Source organism: Oncorhynchus masou, unplaced genomic scaffold (genome assembly GCF_036934945.1).
Source record: "Oncorhynchus masou masou isolate Uvic2021 unplaced genomic scaffold, UVic_Omas_1.1 unplaced_scaffold_747, whole genome shotgun sequence".
NCBI lineage: Eukaryota > Metazoa > Chordata > Actinopteri > Salmoniformes > Salmonidae > Oncorhynchus > Oncorhynchus masou.
Window position 1 is genome coordinate 9,907 of NW_027013929.1, and position 20,639 is coordinate 30,545.

The 20,639-nt window shown below is 45.4% G+C and overlaps 1 protein-coding gene across 6 annotated transcripts in view; it reads right to left on the reverse strand.

Annotated features, from left to right (window-relative positions):
* Positions 1-3,076: 3,076 nt before the first annotated feature.
* Positions 3,077-20,639, reverse strand: part of LOC135537294 (epidermal growth factor receptor kinase substrate 8-like) — a 143,388-nt gene continuing 125,825 nt past the window's right edge. For 5 of the 6 annotated variants that reach the window (XM_064963489.1, XM_064963490.1, XM_064963487.1 and 2 more), the window contains 8 exons: positions 20,403-20,476; positions 17,846-17,972; positions 16,216-16,304; positions 16,020-16,094; positions 9,259-9,407; positions 8,012-8,195; positions 5,756-5,889; positions 3,077-3,291 (listed from right to left, as the gene is read on the reverse strand). In XM_064963489.1, the coding sequence (XP_064819561.1) occupies positions 3,162-3,291; positions 5,756-5,889; positions 8,012-8,195; positions 9,259-9,407; positions 16,020-16,094; positions 16,216-16,304; positions 17,846-17,972; positions 20,403-20,476 (962 nt within the window). In that variant the 3' untranslated portion in view covers positions 3,077-3,161. The remainder of the gene's footprint in view (positions 3,292-5,755; positions 5,890-8,011; positions 8,196-9,258; positions 9,408-16,019; positions 16,095-16,215; positions 16,305-17,845; positions 17,973-20,402; positions 20,477-20,639) is intronic. The other variant, XM_064963492.1, reaches the window with a different exon arrangement.

The window sequence follows — 20,639 nt, forward strand, 5'->3', positions numbered from 1 at the left end:
AGGGGTACTGCAGGCTAACTCAGTGCTGCCTCATCTCATTGACAGGGGAACTGCAGGCTAACTCAGTGCTGCCTCCTCTCATTGACAGGGGAACTGCAGGCTAACTCAGTGCTGCCTCCTCTCATTGACAGGGGAACTGCAGGCTAACTCAGTGCTGCCTCCTCTCATTGACAGGGGAACTGCAGGCTAACTCAGTGCTGCCTCCTCTCATTGACAGGGGAACTGCAGGCTAACTCAGTGCCTCCTCTCATTGACAGGGGAACTGCAGGCTAACTCAGTGCTGCCTCCTCTCATTGACAGGGGAACTGCAGGCTAACTCAGTGCCTCCTCTCATTGACAGGGGAACTGCAGGCTAACTCAGTGCCTCCTCTCATTGACAGGGGAACTGCAGGCTAACTCAGTGCTGCCTCCTCTCATTGACAGGGGTACTGCAGGCTAACTCAGTGCCTCCTCTCATTGACAGGGGAACTGCAGTCTAACTCAGTGCTGCCCCCTCTCATTGACAGGGGAACTGCAGGCTAACTCAGTGCTGCCTCCTCTCATTGACAGGGGAACTGCAGGCTAACTCAGTGCTGCCTCCTCTCATTGACAGGGGAACTGCAGGCTAACTCAGTGCTGCCTCCTCTCATTGACAGGGGAACTGCAGGCTAACTCAGTGCTGCCTCCTCTCATTGACAGGGGTACTGCAGGCTAACTCAGTGCCTCCTCTCATTGACAGGGGAACTGCAGGCTAACTCAGTGCTGCCTCCTCTCATTGACAGGGGAACTGCAGGCTAACTCAGTGCTGCCTCCTCTCATTGACAGGGGTACTGCAGGCTAACTCAGTGCTGCCTCCTCTCATTGACAGGGGTACTGCAGGCTAACTCAGTGCTGCCTCCTCTCATTGACCGGGGTACTGCAGGCTGACTCAGTGCTGCCTCCTCTCATTGACAGGGGTACTGCAGGCTAACTCAGTGCTGCCTCCTCTCATTGATAGGGGAACTGCAGGCTAACTCAGTGCTGCCTCCTCTCATTGACAGGGGTACTGCAGGCTAACTCAGTGCTGCCTCCTCTCATTGACAGGGGAACTGCAGGCTAACTCAGTGCTGCCTCCTCTCATTGACAGGGGAACTGCAGGCTAACTCAGTGCTGCCTCCTCTCATTGACAGGGGTACTGCAGGCTAACTCAGTGCTGCCTCCTCTCATTGACAAGGGTACTGCAGGCTAACTCAGTGCTGCCTCCTCTCATTGACAGGGGTACTGCAGGCTAACTCAGTGCTGCCTCATCTCATTGACAGGGGAACTGCAGGCTAACTCAGTGCTGCCTCCTCTCATTGACAGGGGAACTGCAGGCTAACTCAGTGCTGCCTCCTCTCATTGACAGGGGAACTGCAGGCTAACTCAGTGCTGCCTCCTCTCATTGACAGGGGAACTGCAGGCTAACTCAGTGCCTCCTCTCATTGACAGGGGAACTGCAGGCTAACTCAGTGCTGCCTCCTCTCATTGACAGGGGAACTGCAGGCTAACTCAGTGCCTCCTCTCATTGACAGGGGAACTGCAGGCTAACTCAGTGCCTCCTCTCATTGACAGGGGAACTGCAGGCTAACTCAGTGCTGCCTCCTCTCATTGACAGGGGTACTGCAGGCTAACTCAGTGCCTCCTCTCATTGACAGGGGAACTGCAGTCTAACTCAGTGCTGCCCCCTCTCATTGACAGGGGAACTGCAGGCTAACTCAGTGCTGCCTCCTCTCATTGACAGGGGAACTGCAGGCTAACTCAGTGCTGCCTCCTCTCATTGACAGGGGAACTGCAGGCTGACTCAGTGCTGCCCCCTCTCATTGACAGGGGTACTGCAGGCTAACTCAGTGCCTCCTCTCATTGACAGGGGAACTGCAGGCTAACTCAGTGCTGCCTCCTCTCATTGACAGGGGAACTGCAGGCTAACTCAGTGCTGCCTCCTCTCATTGACCGGGGTACTGCAGGCTAACTCAGTGCTGCCTCCTCTCATTGACAGGGGAACTGCAGGCTAACTCAGTGCTGCCTCCTCTCATTGACAGGGGAACTGCAGGCTAACTCAGTGCCTCCTCTCATTGACAGGGGAACTGCAGGCTAACTCAGTGCTGCCTCCTCTCATTGACAGGGGAACTGCAGGCTAACTCAGTGCCTCCTCTCATTGACAGGGGAACTGCAGGCTAACTCAGTGCCTCCTCTCATTGACAGGGGAACTGCAGGCTAACTCAGTGCTGCCTCCTCTCATTGACAGGGGTACTGCAGGCTAACTCAGTGCCTCCTCTCATTGACAGGGGAACTGCAGTCTAACTCAGTGCTGCCCCCTCTCATTGACAGGGGAACTGCAGGCTAACTCAGTGCTGCCTCCTCTCATTGACAGGGGAACTGCAGGCTAACTCAGTGCTGCCTCCTCTCATTGACAGGGGAACTGCAGGCTGACTCAGTGCTGCCCCTCTCATTGACAGGGGTACTGCAGGCTAACTCAGTGCCTCCTCTCATTGACAGGGGAACTGCAGGCTAACTCAGTGCTGCCTCCTCTCATTGACAGGGGAACTGCAGGCTAACTCAGTGCTGCCTCCTCTCATTGACCGGGGTACTGCAGGCTAACTCAGTGCTGCCTCCTCTCATTGACAGGGGAACTGCAGGCTAACTCAGTGCTGCCTCCTCTCATTGACCAGGGTACTGCAGGCTGCCATTAGCAACTAAATGATCAAGAACATACATCTGAACTTCTTCCATGTGTGATTTTAAATTAATCGGTTTAAGAACATCTGGTGTAATAGAGGTATTTACTGGTAACATGATTGTGTTCAATGTTTTATTTTATTTACTCGGAGATTAACCACGAAGCCATTTTCCCATTCACTATACTGCGGTATCCCGTTTTCTGCAAACAATGCCTACTGTACCGCGGTAGGCCATGAACTTTGTGGGCTTCATTGAGAGGGGGCAATCGTTCTCCCCTGGGGTCAAACATTGAGCACAACATGCGTCTGTGCTCTCCACAGCCATCTAATGGTTCTTGCCGTAAAATGAGTGTTCTCGTGATCGACAACATTGGTGAAACAAAGAGGTTCATAACTGCCGTGATGCAGGTCTGAAACAACAGTCTTTACTATTCTGGGGTTATCACACTGACGTGTTGCAGTGAGCCTTCGTGTTAAATGTTTGGGTTAACCGTTTCTTACCTCCACAGCCTCGTCCTTTATCAATGACAGCTCTGTGTTGTTTCTGGCCACAAAGTCATACTTGGATTTGGCAAACAGTTTTGGCTGACCTCTGCTGCCGTGGGCATCGTAGTTCCTGTTCACGTCAGAGGTTAAGAGGTCAGGGGTTAGACGGATGGACTAACAGTAGAACAGGGACTGAAACACTGAGGATGAATGTACATGTCGTATCCAATCATATCATCATCCAAAACCACAACATGCATTGCGCACAACAGACCAAGCACATCTCAACGTCCAAAAAACCCACAGTACAGTACGACACTGCAGGAGACACACTGCACGGTGTGGTGGTACAAGCTACTCTTATTGACAAGACTGAACTGGGATAAAGCCAAACATGGACCACAGACACCTACATGCTACTGCTACTGACTGTCCCAGCCGAGGAGAAGTGGCCCAACTTTAACATCAGAGGTTAGAGAGAGAACAGAGGGATAGGGAGAGGATAGAGGGGGCTGTGATTGATCACGATTACCCCTAGCACCCAGAGTTGTGATGTTTTTATAGACAGTAGAACATTATAGAGTCAGTGTTAGCCTGTTAACCCCTAAGAGGATAAGAACGGAGGATGAGAATCCCAATGGAAAGGAGACAACACTGTGAATACAGACACAATGTCAGAGGATCCGGTGTGAACCAATAGGGGAGAGTAAGAGATGAGATTGGCAGATTCTACACCAGTAGGAATTAACTACCTCCTGTCCCTCATGCTGCTACGTTTAGCTAGCTAGCTACTACCTGACGCTCATTATGTTTATTCAACGATTAGCTAGCTAGCTACTACCTGACACTCATTATGTTTATTTAACGATTAGCTAGCTAGCTACTACCTGACGCTCATTATGTTTATTCAACGATTAGCTAGCTAGCTACTACCTTACGCTCATTATGTTTATTCAACCGTTAGCTAGCTAGCTACTACCTGACGCTCATTATGTTTATTCAACCGTTGGCTAGCTAGCTACTACCTGACGCTCATTATGTTTATTCAACCGTTGGCTAGCTAGCTACTACCTGACGCTCATTATGTTTATTCAACCGTTAGCTAGCTAGCTACTACCCAACGCTCATTATGTTTATTCAACCGTTAGCTAGCTAGCTACTACCTGACGCTCATTATGTTTATTCAACCGTTGGATAGCTAGCTACTACCTGACGCTCATTATGTTTATTCAACGATTAGCTAGCTAGCTACTACCTGACGCTCATTATGTTTATTCAACCGTTAGCTAGCTAGCTACTACCTGACGCTCATTATGTTTATTCAACGATTAGCTAGCTAGCTAGCTACTCACTGGGATGTGATGTTTATTCAATTGTTAGCTAGCTACTTCCTTGGATGTGATGTTTATTTTCACAGTTACCTAGCTACTTCCTCGGATGTGATATTTATTAAATCGTTAGCTAGCTAGCTAGCTACTCACTGGGATGTGATGTTTATTCTACAGTTTGCTAGCTACTTCCTGGGATGTGATGTTTATTCAACCGTTAGCTAGCTAGCTACTACCTGACGCTCATTATGTTTATTCAACCGTTAGCTAGCTAGCTACTACCCGACGCTCATTATGTTTATTCAAACGTTGGCTAGCTAGCTACTACCTGACACTCATTATGTTTATTCAACCGTTAGCTAGCTAGCTACTACCCGACGCTCATTATGTTTATTCAACCGTTGGCTAGCTAGCTACTACCTGACGCTCATTATGTTTATTCAACCGTTAGCTAGCTAGCTACTACCTGACGCTCATTATGTTTATTCAACCGTTAGCTAGCTAGCTACTACCTGACGCTCATTATGTTTATTCAACCGTTGGCTAGCTAGCTACTACCTGACGCTCATTATGTTTATTCAACCGTTGGCTAGCTAGCTACTACCTGACGCTCATTATGTTTATTCAACCGTTAGCTAGCTAGCTACTACCTGACGCTCATTATGTTTATTCAACGATTAGCTAGCTAGCTACTACCTGACGCTCATTATGTTTATTCAACCGTTGGCTAGCTAGCTACTACCTGACGCTCATTATGTTTATTCAACCGTTAGCTAGCTAGCTACTACCTGACGCTCATTATGTTTATTCAACGATTAGCTAGCTAGCTACTCACTGGGATGTGATGTTTATTCAATTGTTAGCTAGCTACTTCCTTGGATGTGATGTTTATTTTCACAGTTACCTAGCTACTTCCTCGGATGTGATATTTATTAAATCGTTAGCTAGCTAGCTAGCTACTCACTGGGATGTGATGTTTATTCTACAGTTTGCTAGCTACTTCCTGGGATGTGATGTTTATTCTACCGTTAGCTAGCTAGCTAGCTACTTCCTGGGATGTGATGTTTATTCTCTCTCAGACAGAGAGATGAGATTGGAAGATTCTACAGCAGTAGGAAAGAATATGTTTCCCAGTTGAGAGGGGACAGTATTACAGTTCAGATTCAGAGTAAGTGAAGTGTGCCCAGAGGGACATTGGTTTCATAGACGGTAAAACATGGCCAGCTCTTCAGGGCGTTGGGTTCAGTCAGGTGACCACAGTGTTACCGGTCTACGTGTCGTGAGACGGCCTGGTTGAAGGCCTGCACGGCCATGCCCTGGTCCGAGAGGTGCATGCGTTTGTAGGCCTTGTTGTCCAATGCATACCCTTGTGAAGACTGGAAGTCCTGTACACCTGGATGCTGAGGGAGACAGAACACAAACACATCAGCTGAACCCTCAGGTATTATCACTGATGAAGAGACTGATCACTGATCAATGGACTGTCATTAGTCATCAATTGACTGTCATTATTGATGAAGGGACTGTCATTACTGATGAAGGGACTGTCATTATTGATGAAGGGACTGTCATTATTGATGAAGGGCCTGTCATTATTGATGAAGGGACTGTCATTACTGATGAAGGGACTGTCATTGTTCATCAATTGACTGTCATTATTGATGAAGGGACTGTCATTATTGATGAAGGGACTGGCATTACTGATGAAGGGACTGTCATTATTGATGAAGGGACTGTCATTATTGATGAAGGGACTGTCATTATTGATGAAGGGACTGTCATTATTGATGAAGGGACTGTCATTATTGACGAAGGGACTGTCATTATTGATAAACGGACTGTCATTACTGATGAAGGGCCTGTCATTATTGATGAAGGGACTGTCATTATTGATGAAGGGACTGTCATTATTGATGAAGGGACTGTCATTATTGATGAAGGGACTGTCATTATTGATGAAGGGACTGTCATTATTGATGAAGGGACTGTCATTATTCATGAAGGGACTGTCATTATTCATCAATTGACTGTCATTATTGATGAAGGGACTGTCATTATTCATCAATTGACTGTCATTATTGATGAAGGGAATGTCATTATTCATCAATTGACTGTCATTATTCATGAAGGGACTGTCATTATTCATCAATTGACTGTCATTATTGATGAAGGGACTCATTATTCATCAATTGACTGTCAATATTGATGAAGGGACTGTCATTACTGATGAAGGGACTGTCATTACTGATGAAGGGACTGTCATTATTGATGAAGGGACTGTCATTATTCATGAAGGGACTGTCATTATTCATCAATTGACTGTCATTATTGATGAAGGGACTGTCATTATTCATCAATTGACTGTCATTATTGATGAAGGGACTGTCATTACTGATGAAGGGACTGTCATTACTGATGAAGGGACTGTCATTATTGATGAAGGGACTGTCATTATTGATGAAGGGACTGTCATTACTGATGAAGGGACTGTCATTCCTGATGAAGGGACTGTCATTACTGATGAAGGGACTGTCATTATTCATGAAGGGACTGTCATTATTCATGAAGGGACTGTCATTATTCATCAATTGACTGTCATTATTGATGAAGGGACTGTCATTATTCATCAATTGACTGTCATTATTGATGAAGGGACTGTCATTACTGATGAAGGGACTGTCATTACTGATGAAGGGACTGTCATTATTGATGAAGGGACTGTCATTACTGATGAAGGGACTGTCATTACTGATGAAGGGACTGTCATTACTGATGAAGGGACTGTCATTATTCATGAAGGGACTGTCATTATTCATCAATTGACTGTCATTATTGATGAAGGGACTGTCATTATTCATCAATTGACTGTCATTATTGATGAAGGGACTGTCATTACTGATGAAGGGACTGTCATTACTGATGAAGGGACTGTCATTACTGATGAAGGGACTGTACTGATGAAGGGACTGTCATTATTGATGAAGGGACTGTCATTATTGATGAAGGGACTGTCATTACTGATGAAGGGACTGTCATTATTGATGAAGGGACTGTCATTATTGATGAAGGGCCTGTCATTATTGATGAAGGGACTGTCATTACTGATGAAGGGACTGTCATTATTGATGAAGGGACTGTCATTATTGATGAAGGGACTGTCATTATTGATGAAGGGACTGTCATTATTGATGAAGGGACTGTCATTACTGATGAAGGGACTGTCATTACTGATGAAGGGACTGTCATTATTGATAGGGGCTAGGGGTCAGAGTTTAGGAGCTAGGGGTCATAGTTTAGGGATTAGGGGCTAGGGGTCAGGGTTTAGGGATTAGGGGTCAGGGTGCGTACCTCAGTAGACAGCCTGTGAACCATCTCCTCCTGTCTAATGATCTCAGAGTGGTTTAGGGGTTAGGGGTTAGGGTTCAGGGTGCGTACCTCAGTAGACAGCCTGTGAACCATCTCCTCCTGTCTAATGATCTCAGAGTGGTTTAGGGGTTAGGGGTTAGGGTTCAGGGTGCGTACCTCAGTAGACAGCCTGTGAACCATCTCCTCCTGTCTAAGGACCTCAGAGTGGGAGAGGGTCTGGGTCAGCTGATTCAGCTCTGCCTCTCGTGATTGGGGGACGAACGGCATCATAGGAGGTTCCCAACCATCACGGAACTGCAGCGTACACGGAGGGAAGTAGTGGTCCTTAGGCCACTCCAACCTGGAGAAGGGGTAAGTGGGAGAGAGGGAGGGAGGGGGAGAGAGAGAGGGAAATAGAGAGCGGTAGGAAAAGAGAGAGAGAAAGCGGTAGGAAGAGAGAGAGAGAGAGAGAGTGAGAGAGAGGTAGAAAGAGAGAGAGAGAGAGAGAGAGGGAGAGAGAGAGAAGGAAATAGAGAGCGGTAGGAAAAGAGAGAGAGAAAGAGGTAGGAAGAGAGAGAGAGAGAAAAAGGTAGGAAGAGAGAGAGAGAGAGAGAGCGAGAGAAGAGAGGTAGAAAGAGAGAGAGAGAGAGAGAGAGAGAAGGAAATAGAGAGCGGTAGGAAAAGAGAGAGAGAGAAAGAGATAGGAAGAGAGAGAGAGACAGGAGAAAGAGAGGCATTATTGACTTCAAAAAAGCTTTTGGCTCAATTTGGCATGAGGGTCTGCTATACAAATTGATGGAATGTGGTTTTGGGGGAAAAATATACAACATTATAAAATCTATGTACACAAACTGGCAAAAAACACATACATTTCTTCCCACAGGGCCGTGGGGTGAGACAGGGATGCAGGAGGGCATGCAGCAGCATCTCAGTTAGACTAAAATGATGGTGTCTGCTCCATACAGCAGCATCTCAGTTAGACTAAAATAATGGTGTCACTCCATACAGCAGCATCTCAGTTAGACTAAAATAATGGTGTCATTCCATACAGCAGCATCTCAGTTAGACTAAAATAATGGTGTTACTCCATACAGCAGCATCTCAGTTAGACTAAAATAATGGTGTCACTCCATACAGCAGCATCTCAGTTAGACTAAAATAATGGTGTCACTCCATACAGCAGCATCTCAGGTAGACTAAAATAATGGTGCCACTCCATACAGCATCTCAGGTAGACTAAAATAATGGTGTCACTCCATACAAAATCTCAGGTAGACTAAAATAATGGTGTCACTCCATCAGTAAGTGAACAGAAGGTGCTTTAATAAAGAGGTTGGAGACCGATGTTACCGTTAAACCCACGTTAACCAAACATTCACCCCTATGACCCCATGTTAACCCCGTCGTGACCTCGAGCCTCCTACCTGCACTTGGTCCACCCCTCCCCCAGGGCAACCCACAGGTGTCTTTCCTCGGCCGTCCCAGCTGAGTGCAGGAAGTCTATAGCCTCTATGGTCAACAGAGGAACCACCACGCTCTTAGCCAGCTCTGTCCCTCCAGAGGTCTGGATCACCTGGAGGAGAAGAGTTTAAACCATTACCCTAACCCTCACCACTAACTACTAGGCTCTTAAACCATTACCCTCACCCTCACCACTAACTACTAGGCTCTTAAACCATTACCCTAACCCTCACCACTAACTACTAGGCTCTTAAACCATGACCCTAACCACTAACTACCAGGCTCTTAAACCATTACCCTAACACTCACCACTAACTACTAGGCTCTTAAACCATTACCCTAACCCTCACCACGAACTCCTAGGCTCTTAAACCATTACCCCAACCCTCACCACTAACTACTAGTCTCTTAAACCATTACCCTAACCCTCACCACTAACTCATTGGCTCTTAAACCATTACCCTAACCTTTACCACTAACTACTAGGCTCTTAAACCATTACCCTAACCCTCACCACTAACTACTAGGCTATTAAACCATTACCCTCACCACTAACTACTAGACTCTTAAACCATGACCCTAACCACTAACTACCAGGCTCTTAAACCATTACCCTAACCCTCACCACTAACTCATTGGCTCTTAAACCATTACCCTAACCCTCACCACTAACTCATTGGCTCTTAAACCATTACCCTAACCTTTACCACTAACTGCTAGGCTCTTAAACCATTACCCTAACCCTCACCACTAACTACTAAGCTCTTAAACCATTACCCTCACCCTCACCACTAACTACTAGGCTCTTAAACCATTACCCTCACAACTAACTACTAGACTCTTAAACCATGACCCTAACCACTAACGACTAGGCTGTTAAACCATTACACTAACCCTCACCACTAACTACTAGGCTCTTAAACCATTACCCTAACCCTCACCACTAACGACTAGGCTCTTAAACCATTACCCTAACCCTCACCACTAACTCCTAAGCTCTTAAACCATTACCCCACCACTAACTACTGGGCTCTTAAACTATTACCCTCACCACTAACTACTAGACTCTTAAACCATGACACTAACCACTAATGACTAGGCTCTTAAACCATTACACTAACCCTCACCACTAACTACTAGGCTCTTAAACCATTACCCTAACCCTCACCACGAACTACTAGGCTCTTAAACCATTACCCCAACCCTCACCACTAACTACTAGGCTCTTAAACCATTACCCTAACCCTCACCACTAACTCCTAGGCCCTTAAACCATTACCCTAACACTCACCACTAACTACTAGGCTCTTAAACCATTACCCTAACCCTCACCACGAACTACTAGGCTCTTAAACCATTACCCAAACCCTCACCACTAACTACTAGTCTCTTAAACCATTACCCTAACCCTCACCACTAACTACTAGGCTCTTAAACCATTACCCTAACACTCACCACTAACTACTAGGCTCTTAAACCATTACCCTAACCCTCACCACGAACTACTAGGCTCTTAAACCATTACCCAAACCCTCACCACTAACTACTAGGCTCTTAAACCATTACCCTAACCCTCACCACTAACTACTAGGCTATTAAACCATTACCCTAACCCTCACCACTAACTACTAGGCTCTTAAACCATTACCCTAACCCTCACCACAAACTACTAAGCTCTTAAACCATTACCCTCACCCTCACCACGAACTACGAGGCTCTTAAACCATTACCCTCACAACTAACTACTAGACTCTTAAACCATGACCCTAACCACTAACGACTAGGCTGTTAAACCATTACACTAACCCTCACCACTAACTACTAGGCTCTTAAACCATTACCCTAACCCTCACCACGAAGATCTTAAACCATTACCCTAACCCTCACCACTAGGCTCTTAGCCAGCTCTGTCCCTCCAGAGGTCTGGATCACCTGGAGGAGAAGAGTTTAAACCATTATCCTCACCACTAACTACTAGGCTCTTAAACCATTACCCTCACCATTAACTACTAGGCTCTTAAATCATTATCCTAACCACTAACTACTAGGCTCTTAAACCATTACCCTAACCCTCACCACTAACTACTAGGCTCTTAAACCATTACCCCACCACTAACTACTAGACTCTTAAACCATGACCCTAACCACTAATGACTAGGCTCTTAAACCATTACACTAACCCTCACCACTAACTACTAGGCTCTTAAACCATTTCCCTAACCCTCACCACTAACTCCTAGGCCCTTAAACCATTACCCTAACCCTCACCACTAACTACTAGGCTCTTAAACCATTACCCTAACCCTCACCACTAACTACTAGGCTCTTAAACCATTACCCTAACCCTCACCACTAACTACTAGGCTCTTAAACCATGACCCTAACCACTAACTACCAGGCTCTTAAACCATTACCCTAACACTCACTACTAACTACTAGGCTCTTAAACCATTACCCTAACCCTTACCACGAACTACTAGGCTCTTAAACCATTACCCCAACCCTCACCACTAACTACTAGTCTCTTAAACCATTACCCTAACCCTCACCACTAAAGCATTGGCTCTTAAACCATTACCCTAACCTTCACCACTAACTAGCAGGCTCTTAAACCATTACCCTAACCCTGACCACTAACTATTAGGCTCTTAAACCATTACCCTAACCCTCACCACTAACTACTAGGCTCTTAAACCATTACCTTAACCCTCACCACAAACTACTAAGCTCTTAAACCATTACCCTCACCCTCACCACTAACTACTAGGCTCTTAAACCATGACCCTAACCACTAACAACTAGGCTCTTAAACCATTACACTAACCCTCACCACTAACTACTAGGCTCTTAAACCATTACCCTAACCCTCACCACGAACTACGAGGCTCTTAAACCATTACCCTAACCCTCACCACTAACTACTAGGCTCTTAGCCAGCTCTGTCCCTCCAGAGGTCTGGATCACCTGGAGGAGAAGAGTTTAAACCATTATCCTCACCACTAACTACTAGGCTCTTAAACCATTACCCTCACCACTAACTACTAGGCTCTTAAACCATTATCCCAACCACTAACTACTAGGCTCTTAAACCATTACCCTAACCATCACCACTAACTACTAGGCTCTTAAACCATTACCCTAACCCTCACCACTAACTACAAGGCTCTTAAACCATTACCCTCACCACTAACTACTTGGCTCTTAAACCATTACCATGACCCTCACCACTAACTACTAGGCTCTTAAACCATTACCCTAACCCTCACCACTAAATACTAGGCTATTAGCCAGCTCTGACCCTCCAGAGGTCTGGATCACCCGGAGGAGAAGACTTTAAACCATTACCCTCACCACTAACTACTAGGCTCTTAAACCATTACCCTAACCCTCACCAATAACGACTAGGCTCTTAAACCATTACCCTAACCACTAACTACTAGGCTCTTATACCATTACCCTAACCACTAACTACTTGGCTCTTAAACCATTACCCTAACCCTCACCACTAACTCCTAGGCTCTTAAACCATTACCCCACCACTAACTACTGGGCTCTTAAACTATTACCCTCACCACTAACTACTAGACTCTTAAACCATGACCCTAACCACTAATGACTAGGCTCTTAAACCATTACACTAACACTCACCACTAACTACTAGGCTCTTAAACCATTACCCTAACCCTCACCACAAACTACTAGGCTCTTAAACCATTACCATAACCCTCACCACTAACTACTAGGCTCTTAGCCAGCTCTGTCCCTACAGAGGTCTGGTCTTAAACCATTACCCTAACCACTAACTACTAGGCTCTTAAACCATTACCCTAACCCTCACCAATAACGACTAGGCTCTTAAACCATTACCCTAACCACTAACTACTAGGCTCTTATACCATTACCCTAACCACTAACTACTTGGCTCTTAAACCATTACCCTAACCCTCACCACTAACTCCTAGGCTCTTAAACCATTACCCCACCACTAACTACTGGGCTCTTAAACTATTACCCTCACCACTAACTACTAGACTCTTAAACCATGACCCTAACCACTAATGACTAGGCTCTTAAACCATTACAATAACACTCACCACTAACTACTAGGCTCTTAAATCATTACCCTAACCCTCACCACAAACTACTAGGCTCTTAAACCATTACCCTAACCCTCACCACTAACTACTAGGCTCTTAGCCAGCTCTGTCCCTACAGAGGTCTGGTCTTAAACCATTACCCTAACCACTAACTACTAGGCTCTTAAACCATTACCCTAACCATCACCACTAACTCCTAGGCTCTTAAACCATTACCCTCACCACTAACTCCTAGGCTCTTAAACCATTACCCTCACCACTAACTACTAGGCTCTTAAACCATTACCCTCACCACTAACTACTAGACTCTTAAACCATGACCCTAACCACTAACAACTAGGCTCTTAAACCATTACACTAACCCTCACCACTAACTACTAGGCTCTTAAACCATTACCCTAACCCTCACCACGAACTACGAGGCTCTTAAACCATTACGCTAACCCTCACCACTAACTACTAGGCTCTTAGCCAGCTCTGTCCCTCCAGAGGTCTGGATCACCTGGAGGAGAAGAGTTTAAACCATTATCCTCACCACTAACTATTAGGCTCTTAAACCATTATCCTCACCACTAACTACTAGGCTCTTAAACCATTACCCTAACCCTCACCACTAACTACAAGGCTCTTAGCCAGCTCTGTCCCTCCAGAGGTCTGGTCTTAAACCATTACCCTCACCACTAACTACTAGACTCTTAAACCATGACCCTAACCACTAACAACTAGGCTCTTAAACCATTACACTAACCCTCACCACTAACTACTAGGCTCTTAAACCATTACCCTAACCCTCACCACGAACTACGAGGCTCTTAAACCATTACCCTAACCCTCACCACTAACTACTAGGCTCTTAGCCAGCTCTGTCCGTCCAGAGGTCTGGATCACCTGGAGGAGAAGAGTTTAAACCATTATCCTCACCACTAACTACTAGGCTCTTAAACCATTACCCTCACCACTAACTACTAGGCTCTTAAACCATTATCCTAACCACTAACTACTAGGCTCTTAAACCATTACCCTAACCCTCACCACTAACTCCTAGGCTCTTAAACCATTACCCTCACCACTAACTCCTAGGCTCTTAAACCATTACCCTCACCACTAACTACTAGGCTCTTAAACCATTACCCTAACCCTCACCACTAACTCCTAGGCTCTTAAACCATTACCCCACCACTAACTACTAGGCTCTTAAACCATGACCCTCACCTTCACCACTAACTACTAGGCTCTTAAACCATTACCCTCACCACTAACTCCTAGGCTCTTAAACTATTACCCTCACCACTAACTCCTAGGCTCTTAAACCATTACCCTCACCACTAACTACTAGACTCTTAAACCATGACCCTAACCACTAACAACTAGGCTCTTAAACCATTACACTAACCCTCACCACTAACTACTAGGCTCTTAAACCATTACCCTAACCCTCACCACGAACTACGAGGCTCTTAAACCATTACCCTAACCCTCACCACTAACTACTAGGCTCTTAGCCAGCTCTGTCCGTCCAGAGGTCTGGAACACCTGGAGGAGAAGAGTTTAAACCATTATCCTCACCACTAACTACTAGGCTCTTAAACCATTACCCTCACCACTAACTACTAGGCTCTTAAACCATTATCCTAACCACTAACTACTAGGCTCTTAAACCATTACCCTAACCCTCACCACTAACTACTAGGCTCTTAAACCATTACCCTCACCACTAACTACAAGGCTCTTAGCCAGCTCTGTCCCTCCAGAGGTCTGGTCTTAAACCATTACCCTCACCACTAACTACTAGGCTCTTAAACCATTACCCTAACCCTCACCACTAACGACTAGGCTCTTAAACCATTACCCTAACCCTCACCACTAACTACTAGGCTCTTATACCATTACCCTAACCACTAACTACTAGGCTCTTAAACCATTACCCTAACCCTCACCACTAACTACTAGGCTCTTAAACCTTTACACTAACCACTAACTCCTATGCTCTTAAACCATTACCCTAACCCTCACCACTAACTACTAGGCTCTTAAACCATTACCCTAACCCTCACCACTAACTACTAGGCTCTTAAACCTTTACACTAACCACTAACTCCTATGCTCTTAAACCATTACCCTAACCCTCACCACTAACTACTAGGCTCTTAAACCATTACCCTAACCCTCACCACTAACTACTAGGCTCTTAAACCTTTACACTAACCACTAACTCCTATGCTCTTAAACCATTACCCTAACCCTCACCACTAACTACTAGGCTCTTAAACCATTACCCTAACCCTCACCACTAACTACTAGGCTCTTAAACCTTTACACTAACCACTAACTCCTATGCTCTTAAACCATTACCCTAACCCTCACCACTAACTACTAGGCTCTTAGCCAGCTCTGACCCTCCAGAGGTCTGGATCACCTGGAAGGTTGTGGGGACGGAATGGAGTGGAATCTGGCTTAACCATGCATAACAGAGCAGAGCAGTCTGTCTCTCACCATCCTGACTGGTATGAACAGGAACAGAACATGGAATAACAGAGTAGAGCAGTCTGTCTCTCACCATCCTGACTGGTGTGAACAGGAACAGAAAAATAACATGGAATAACAGAGTAGAGCAGTCTGTCTCTCACCATCCTGAGTGGTGTGAACAGGAAGTGGACCAGATCATCAGCGCTGGGGTTCTGGATGTGGGACTTCAACTTCCCCTGGAGGAGAGAGACACGGAAAGTCATACAAATGTAAAAGAATGTTAGATGTTTTTTTTATTGTTTTTTTTTTACAGTTAAAGTATATATTAAATAACATCATTCATCTTTGGTGTCTTACCAGCAGGTTGAAGGCATGTTTGAACTTCTGGAAACAGTCAACAAACTCCTCCTGAGTGGGAGGCTTGGCTCGCAGTGTTAGCACTCCCTCTGGTGGACAGAGAGAGACATGACAGGTAACACAGTATTACAGTAGGATAGGCACTAGTCTAGTACATACAGTATTACAGTAGGAGAGAGAGAGACATGACAGGTAACACTCAGTATTACAGTAGGATAGTCCCTAGTCTAGTACATACAGTATTACAGTAGGAAGGAGAGAGAGACATGACAGGTAACACAGTATTACAGTAGGATAGTCCCTAGTCTAGTACATACAGTATTACAGTAGAATAGTCCCTAGTCTAGTACATACAGTATTACAGTAGGAGAGAGAGAGACATGACAGGTAACACTCAGTATTACAGTAGGATAGTCCCTAGTCTAGTACATACAGTATTACAGTAGGATAGTCCCTAGTCTAGTACATACAGTATTACAGTAGGATAGTCCCTAGTCTAGTACATACAGTATTACAGTAGAATAGGCACTAGTCTAGTACATACAGTATTACAGTAGGATAGTCCCTAGTCTAGTACATACAGTATTACAGTAGAATAGTCCCTAGTCTAGTACATACAGTATTACAGTAGGATAGTCCCTAGTCTAGTACATACAGTATTACAGTAGGATAGTCCCTAGTCTAGTACATACAGTATTACAGTAGGATAGTCCCTAGTCTAGTACATACAGTATTACAGTAGGATAGTCCCTAGTCTAGTACATACAGTATTACAGTAGGATAGTCCCTAGTCTAGTACATACAGTATTACAGTAGGAGGGAGAGAGAGACATGACAGGTAACACTCAGTATTACAGTATGATAGTCCCTAGTCTAGTACATACAGTATTACAGTAGGATAGTCCCTAGTCTAGTACATACAGTATTACAGTAGGATAGTCCCTAGTCTAGTACATACAGTATTACAGTAGGATAGTCCCTAGTCCCTAGTCTAGTACATACAGTATTACAGTAGGATAGTCCCTAGTCTAGTACATACAGTATTACAGTAGGATAGTCCCTAGTCTAGTACATACAGTATTACAGTAGAATAGGCACTAGTCTAGTACATACAGTATTACAGTAGGATAGTCCCTAGTCACTAGTCAAGCAACATCAATTGTTTTCCTAATTGTTTCCTGTTTTGATGTAAATGGGAAACAGTAACGAGGTCATGGAGAGTAGAATGAAGATCAGGACCAGGCCAGAAGGACTACAAACTAGATCTAAAGAACTACACCACCCAACAGTAACGAGGTCATGGACAGAAGAATGAAGATCAGGACCAGGCCAGAAGGACTACAAACTAGATCTAAAGAACTACACCACCCAACAGTAACGAGGTCATGGACAGAAGAATGAAGATCAGGACCAGGCCAGGAGGACTACAAACTAGATCTAAAGAACTACACCACCCAACAGTAACGAGGTCATGGACAGAAGAATGAAGATCAGGACCTGGCCAGAAGGACTACAAACTAGATCTAAAGAACTACACCACCCAACAGTAACGAGGTCATGGACAGTAGAATGAAGATGAGGACCAGGCCAGGAGGACTACAAACTAGATCTAAAGAACTACACCACCCACCTCCGGGTCCCTTCTTCTTGTTCTTTTTAGATTTCTTCCTCTTAGAGAGCTCGTTGAAGGCCTCAGCCGCTTTCTGCAGTTTGGTCACGAAGAACTCGATGTGGTCCAGAATGTGGTTCAGGATTTGCTGCAAGAGAAGACAGTAGTGTTTAAAAGACACACAACCACAGACAGACTTCCTTTGTTAATCACTAAATGAAGTCATATAATGTAATGTAGGTGTAGATTGACAGTCGCTGCCAGGCTCAACATGAGCTGTGTTGTTGCTGGAGATGCTGCTACAGTCAATCAGTGTAAAACACTAGGACTTTCCTTTACAACAGCAGTCCCTGTTTATCTCTTCTCCGTGTATTTTCCAAGCTTGGCGAAAAAGAATAGCGTGGGAGAGGAGGGTAGTGCCTCATACTGTATCACATGTTGCATTTACTTTAAATCTGTAATGATTAACTACAGAAGAGACTACTGATCCTACAGCTCCTAATAGTGGTGTATCTTTGTTGTTACTACAGAACAGACTACTGATCCAAGACTCCTAATAGTGGTGTATCCTTGTTGTTACCACAGAACAGACTACTGATCTACAGACTACTGATCCAAGACTCCCAATAGTGGTGTATCCTTGTTGTTACCACAGAACAGACTACTGATCTACAGACTACTGATCCAAGACTCCTAATAGTGGTGTATCCTTGTTGTTACCACAGAACAGACTACTGATCTACAGACTACTGATCCAAGACTCCCAATAGTGGTGTATCCTTGTTGTTACCACAGAACAGACTACTGATCTACAGACTACTGATCCAAGACTCCTAATAGTGGTGTATCCTTGTTGTTACTACAGAAGAGACTACTGATCCAAGACTCCTAATAGTGGTGTATCCTTGTTGTTACTACAGAAGAGACTACTGATCCAAGACTCCTAATAGTGGTGTATCCTTGTTGTTACTACAGAACACACTACTGATCCAAGACTCCTAATAGTGGTGTATCCTTGTTGTTAATACAGCCATGTATTGTGGCTCAGGTGCGTCACCTGAGTGGGTTGAGTCACTAATGTGATCATCCTGTCTGGGTTGACGCCCCCCCCCCCCTTGGGTTGTACCGTGGCGGAGATCTTTGTGGGCTATACTCAGCCTTGTCTCAGGATGGTAAGTTGGTGGTTGAAGATATCCCTCTAGTGGTGTGAGGGCTGTGCTTTGGCAAAGTGGGTGGGGTTATATCCTTCCTGTTTGGCCCTGTCTGGGGGTATCATCAGATGGGGCCACAGTGTCTCCTGACCCCTCCTGTCTCAGCCTCCAGTATTTATGCTGCAGTAGTTTATGTGTCGGGGGGCTAGGGTCAGATTGTTATATCTGGAGTACTTCTCCTGTCCTACTTGGTGTCCTGTGTGAATTTAAGTGTGCTCTCTCTAATTCTCTCTTTCTCTCTCTCTCCCGGAGGACCTGAGCCCTAGGACCATGCCTCAGGAATACCTGACATGATGACTCCTTGCTGTCCCCAGTCCACCTGGCCGTGCTGCTGCTCCAGTTTCAACTGTTCTGCCTTATTATTGGACCATGCTGGTCATTTATGAACATTTGAACATCTTGGCCATGTTCTGTTATAATCTCCTCCCGGCACAGCCAGAAGAAGACTGGCCACCCCATATAGCCTGGTTCCTCTCTAGGTTTCTTCCTCGGTTTTGGCCTTTCTAGGGAGTTTTTCCTAACCACCGTGCTTCTACACCTGCTTTGCTTGCTGTTTGGGGTTTTAGGCTGGGTTTATGTACAGCACTTTGAGATATCAGCTGATGTAAGAAGGGCTAAACAAATACATTTGATTTGATTTGATGTTCTATTGGTTAGTATTAAAAGCACCTATATATGTCTGAAACTGTCATTCACGCTAGTTTCCATTCATCTGAACATGGCATCTCATCTTCACCTGAAGACCTGACTCCAGATCAGCCTCTAGGTGAAACTAACCACCAGTCTGCAGTATTGAAGAACCAAACAAACGACTGAAGACCTGACTCCAGATCAGCCTCTAGGTGAAACTAACCACCAGTCTGCAGTATTGAAGAACCAAACAAACGACTGAAGACCTGACTCCAGATCAGCCTCTAGGTGAAACTAACCACCAGTCTGCAGTATTGAAGAACCAAACAAACGACTGAAGACCTGACTCCAGATCAGCCTCTAGGTGAAACTAACCACCAGTCTGCAGTATTGAAGAACCAAACAAATGACTGAAGACCTGACTCCAGATCAGCCTCTAGGTGAAACTACCCACCAGTCTGCAGTATTGAAGAACCAAACAAACGACTGAAGACCTGACTCCAGATCAGCCTCTAGGTGAAACTACCCATCAGTCTGCAGTATTGAAGAAACAAACGGATAGTTTATTTCCTCCAGCGATACTAGATCTATTAAACACACATTCCTGGACGCACACTGACACTACTGACTCTGCCGACACTCTGCTGACAGACTCACAGAGAGCGAGGACGACGGACTGACAGACAGACGGTATCAGTATGTGGTATCTGGACGGACGGACAGTGGGAAACACTCACCACGTCTCGATCCACTCTGGTAGCCATCATCTCCGAAGGTTCATTCTGGTCAGAATACTGAGGCTGTTTATCATCTGATAGAAACAGGTGGAGAGGGAGAAGGGGAAGGAGGGGGAGGAGAGGGAAGGAGGGGGAGAGAGGGAGGAGGGGGTGGAGAGGGAGAAGGGGAAGGAGGGAGGAGGAGAGGGAAGAGGAGGAGAGAGGGAGGAGGGGGAGGAGAGGGAGGAGGGGAAGAGG